The 5416-nt window shown below is 31.9% G+C and overlaps 1 protein-coding gene across 1 annotated transcript; it reads right to left on the bottom strand.

The window, feature by feature from the left end:
* Positions 1–252: 252 nt before the first annotated feature.
* LOC104100373 (protein RGF1 INDUCIBLE TRANSCRIPTION FACTOR 1-like) lies at positions 253–2962 on the bottom strand. The gene is made up of 4 exons (XM_009607587.4): positions 2814–2962; positions 2493–2690; positions 1693–1908; positions 253–882 (listed from the first exon to the last, which is right to left on the bottom strand). The coding sequence occupies exons 1-4, from the start codon at positions 2814–2816 to the stop codon at positions 625–627; spliced, it is 675 nt and encodes a 224-aa protein (XP_009605882.1). The 5' UTR covers positions 2817–2962; the 3' UTR covers positions 253–624.
* Positions 2963–5416: the final 2454 nt, after the last annotated feature.

Raw genomic sequence — 5416 nt, 5'->3', positions numbered from 1 at the left:
AATTAAAATGAAAGATAATAATATAATATAGAAGAAAGAGAAGAATATAAAAAAGAATATTCTCTTTTGGGGGAAAAAATGGGGGAATGGTTTGAGTAAGTTATCCCCAAAATGGGGAAATACCCATTTTGGGGACCAAAATGGTGTAAAGGTCGGAGATGGCCTAACATTATATACATTATCATTGCAGGTTGTAACATTGGAATGTTACCAAGTAAATTTTTTTGACAATAACAAGAATGCTTCCAAAAATCAGAACAATAAAAGAATAGTATAAATTATTTACAATACTAAAATTCCATCTATATAGACCCAATGTTAAAATATCCTGGCAATATTACACTATATCTACATCTTGATATTTCAAAAGCCATCATATCTGATATTTCATCAAACTATAAACTATAGCATTATTATCTAATCCCAACTTTTAACATAACCCATTTAGCCCTTGCATTTTTTCTTATTTCAACATTCACCCTCTTAACTTTTCATCTGGCTAACATTATATACATTATTGCTCTTATAGACAAAGCTATCAAACACTGGCCTTCTTGGGAGAAAGCACTAGTGTTTGGTTTGGTGTATGTGGGGGATTTATTCTAATTTGGTGTATAAAAGGACTTAATATTCTATGAGTAGTCCTCCCATTGGGGATCTATGTGGAATTCCCTTTCTTCGCTTGGCCGTTTTGTAATTAACTGAAGTTGGAGGGGGCGTCGACGGAGTAAAACTTTGGACCTTGTTGCTGTGGCTCTTGTACCTACCATGGCTGCTGCTGCTGTAAGAGTCATCGGAGTCCGATGCCGCCACCATCGACCGCCGCCTTTTCGCGGATAATTGCTTCGGTTTCTTAACGAAGTTCTTTGAGGACCCGACAACCTGCAATGATCAAGGTAGAATCGACTATATAAATCACCTATATTCATTCTGTTCTGTTCGGATAACAACCCAGTAAAATCCCGCAGGTAAGGAGTCTAGGGAGGGTAGTGTGTGCACGGACCTTACCCCTACCCCGATAGAGTAGAGGTGAGGTTTCCAATAGACCCTCGGCTCAAGAAAACGAAAAAGACGAAAAAGACAATATATACCATCAACACAAAACATAGAATTCTGCTCTATTCGGACCAATTCAATAATTCACATAATATTTATTGTATATCAAAGATTGCTAATAATCAAAGATTTGAATATCATTTCCATTTGGGGTACACAATAACTGCAAGAAAGAGTCATTGATAATTACAATGTCTAACAACTTTGAAATTTCCAATTAAAAAAAGTTGATTATGCCAAAGTTTTCCTATCAATAGACTAGTAAATATGAGTGCAATTTCCACGCCCCATTTAATTGCTTCACATTTGTCAAACCACACTATCAACGACCATTAAACCAAAATATACCTTGAAATATACGCAATTCAATATATTTGGACACGCCTAATTCAATTCAATGCCAGTAAAAGTCAAAATTAATGCAAGAAAATTTGGTCAAGATGAAAAAAATGGAACAATTTAATGAAACTCTAGAAGGGAATTTTCTTTTAGAACAATTAACTTAAATAGCAATCCACTCAACTGTTTAAATTAAAAATAGCCTCCGTATGTATAACATATGCATAATCTATATAATATGTTTATAACCGTGTATAATTAATATATATCGACTTGAAAAAGTAAACAGTATTGTACCTTGCAACCAAGAGAGCAGAATTTGAAGGAATCAAGAAGGCTCCTTTCACAAACTTGACAAGTATTTGTTACACCTTTGCCTGGCCTAGGTTGTGGCCTTTCATTCAAAAAGACAACCTTAGCACTGTTGATAATGTATGTTTGGACTGAAGAAATGTCCAAATACTTTTGAATTTCATTCACCCTTATCACATCATGGTATGATGACCTCCTTATCTGTCCAACCAAACAAAAACAGATCACTCAAAATCAATCATTCATAATTTCAAGACTTCTTCTTTGGCATATCAAAGCTATACACCATGTAAAATGACAATTTAGGGGTTCAATTGAATCACTTTCATCGAAAAATTATACTCAAAAGTAGGACAAAAATAAACTTTTTTGCATTTTGAAAATTTTTTACATAAAAAAAGATTTTAGTATAGTGGCAAAGGCAGGTTAAAAATTGCTTAAAATAACATGATCAAACTTTAGGTGTGACACTTTAGCATTTTCTTGAACCCCGTTGTTAGAATTTCTGGCTTTCGTCACCATATAGAATGTGTAGCTATAGACCCTCGTTAAAATTTCTAACTTCGCCATTGTATACACTGTATACCAAAAGGCCTGCCGATGCACAAGAGATTTCATATTCACTCGGGATCCGAAAAAGTGCCGCACCCCTAGGGATGTGATGTGACATAAACAGACTACCCTAATACAAGCATTAGTGGCTGCTAAACAGGAAGAACTAAAGGAAAAATTTGTTACAAATTGACATAAAAAGACCATTTTTCTATGAAGGAAAAATGAGATACCTGAATAGCAATATGGTCCTTGTGATGTGCTAAACAAAGAGAACAAAGAGGGCCATTTATACAATCAAGACAATACATATTGCATTCACTCTTGTGAGAATCAGCATGTAATTTGCAATGGCCAAAGAATTTTTCTTTAAGCAATGGCTTTAACCATAGTGGCCAATTATTTTCCTCTTCATCAGGTATTCCAGCTCCCTAATACCAAAAAAGAGACACAATTTTAAAATAAATGAACAAAAAGAGAGTTGAAAGCAATCAAATTGATGAAAATTTTTAATAAAAAGAATTAAAGGAGTTTTGGGGGTTGTTGAAATTTACCATTATTTTTCTGCTCTTAGGCTTGAGTTCTAAGACTGGAATCTTGATTATCAATCGCCAGTTTGAAAAACTTTAGTAGCAAAGCTCTGGTTTTTCTGCTCCAATTTGTTTAGAGAGAGAGAGAGATGTTTGGTTTTTGGAAAGTTTAGGAAATAAGAGAGAGAAAGGAGGGTACTTGTAATGGGATGGAAAAAAGAGGTGGGTTGGGTTGGTTTTGGGGGAGGGGGGGAAGGTTGGGTGGGAAAAAAAGTCAATAAATATCTCTAAGACAAAGAAAAAAGAAATATCTCCAACAAAATGAGAAGGCTTTCATAAAATAACTTTACTATATTATATTTAAAGAAAAGAATTTAGTAAACTAGTAAAAGAGTCGATAAAATGGTATTTGCACAAATAATCCTTATATATGGCTACCATTTAAGTTCTGCTCTCGTTAGTTTAGTACAATAATGCATCCAGCATATTTGTAAGAGTGTGTATACAAATCTTACCCTTATTTCATGGTGATAGAGAAATTATTTTAGATAGATTCTCGGCTAAAATAAACTAAATTTATCTACAAAAAGAAAGAATTATATCAGACTAGCTTTAAAAGTGAGCCAACTAAACTAATAAGGACATAATTTAAAGAGTGGACTCCAAAAAAAAAGTATAGGTTGCAAATAATCTATCATTATGGAATTGAACTCGCGCGGATAAGATTTGGACCGCAACAATCCAACTAGTAATATTTTTCGCTTTATGTCTAGGTCTGCACGGCTTTAAAATACGTCATTAGAGTCTAAGATCTGTTTACTTATATACCCAGCAATTCTCTCGTGTTTGTCGATGTGAAATTTGTCTAAGGTGTCACATGGACCTTATGAGTTATGACAAAATTGTGAATTTCTCTCCCTGCTCGTTAAATTTACGTGAGGCCGTTGAGTTTGCACGTAAATAAATATAATTTTTTTCAACTTAAAGATGAAAATATAATACTTATCTTAAGCATAAATTAGTAATACAAAAAATAAAACGATGATTTGTTACAATCGATTAAATTATATTATTTATGTAAACAAAAATTATATCATTGTACATAATTTAAATTGCATTATATAGTTCTTTGACCGTGGGGCTCTCGACAAGTGCGTAGGTGAACAAAGTAGAAGTTCGTTTGTTCTTATCCTTTTGAAGTCACACGTAACAGAATTCCAAACCAAACTCCGAGGCAAAACCAAGAGATTCATTTGTACAAGGAACCGAGCCGACCTCTATCTTTCCTTTTAAATTTTCCATTTTATTGTCAAAATGTTTTTTCTTTTTTCTTTTAACCATGTATTTCATACTCATTGATTCAATTTATTCGGATTCGCACACATAATATTCATTAAAGAGAGGAACATTTTCTATTCGGTAATTACACATTGTCATAACTTGAATACGAGATCTTCGCTTAAAAATAGAGGGATCAAATCCATCTCACCTCTGGTGGATGCAGTAGTCGGGCGCCGAATTCACTGAACTCGATATTTTCGACGCGAAATATAAATTTATATATAAAAATTCACTATACAGATATTAAGTTTAAACACATAATTTTAAAAATACGATAGGATCGATACTAAGAAACTTAAAAAATTGAAACCACTTTAACTTAAATTTTAAACCCACATATGCCGACCTCATTCCTTGATGATCAATTTCAACGTGGTACATATTCTTTCTTAGGTCTTATCAATACTATTGTTTTCCTTTTTATTCCTCCTTTTGTTCTCTTAATTATATAATTATAATAATATAATTATAATACTATTGTATTAGTTGTAGTTCACGATATAATCATGTCCTTTATCTTTTTTCTAATATTTAAGGCTAGGGGTATTTTCAATAGTGAGTTGGCATATTATTTTTTGTTAACAAATTTGGTATCTTTAGTTCATTAATGACCATTAAGGTGTTGTTAAAGTGGGCATAGCATATATGTGGAAAAATATTCTTCGTATCTTTAATCATTATTTTAAAATCGGGAATATCACTTCGTTTTTGATTTGTTTCTCCTTTTATTTAAAAGAAATTTCTAGTTCCAAATATCATGTTTTTACTTTCTAGCTACCAACCTAATCAAACTTCGTTTTGCTTTCTCTATTATATGTGAGGCAACTTTAGGTGCCTAATAATATGTTTACATCTTATATGGATTTATTAAAACGATGGATTTATTAGACGAGAAAATAGAAAAGAATAAATTTGAATAGGAAATGAAGAAAAAATATTTAGTTATAAATATATGAATGCTCTCTACACATATCTGCTTCTCCACACATAAAATAAGCTACCAATAGACTTATTTATAATAGTACGAAACTAATTTTAACTAGAAACATAAAAATATATTTCTATATAATTATGACTATAAATCCTATTTAGACATGAATAATTTGCAAATACCAAATCCTAAATAATTTTAATTTTTTACTACAACTTTGAATTAGTTTTCCAACAGAAAATTTTCTTTGATCAAAATCTTAACGACTCTATGAGAGCGAGAGGAAATTCTCATATATATATATATATATATATATATATAAAATCTTGAAGCAAACTAAAATGTCATTTCACAT

Source organism: Nicotiana tomentosiformis, chromosome 12, assembly GCF_000390325.3.
Source record: "Nicotiana tomentosiformis chromosome 12, ASM39032v3, whole genome shotgun sequence".
Taxonomy (NCBI): Eukaryota; Viridiplantae; Streptophyta; class Magnoliopsida; order Solanales; family Solanaceae; genus Nicotiana; species Nicotiana tomentosiformis.
The sequence above is the reverse complement of the archived record's forward strand: the minus strand, read 5'-3'. Positions and strand labels throughout refer to the sequence as shown.

What these genes read in the sequence shown, in the direction of transcription:
- LOC104100373 (XM_009607587.4), bottom strand. An exon ending in AGGACCATATTGCTATTCAG is followed by an intron (nt 1,909 to 2,492) that starts GTATCTCATTTT and finishes TTGGTTGGACAG; the next exon opens with ATAAGGAGGTCATCATACCA. An exon ending in TCTGCTCTCTTGGTTGCAAG is followed by an intron (nt 883 to 1,692) that starts GTACAATACTGT and finishes TGATCATTGCAG; the next exon opens with GTTGTCGGGTCCTCAAAGAA.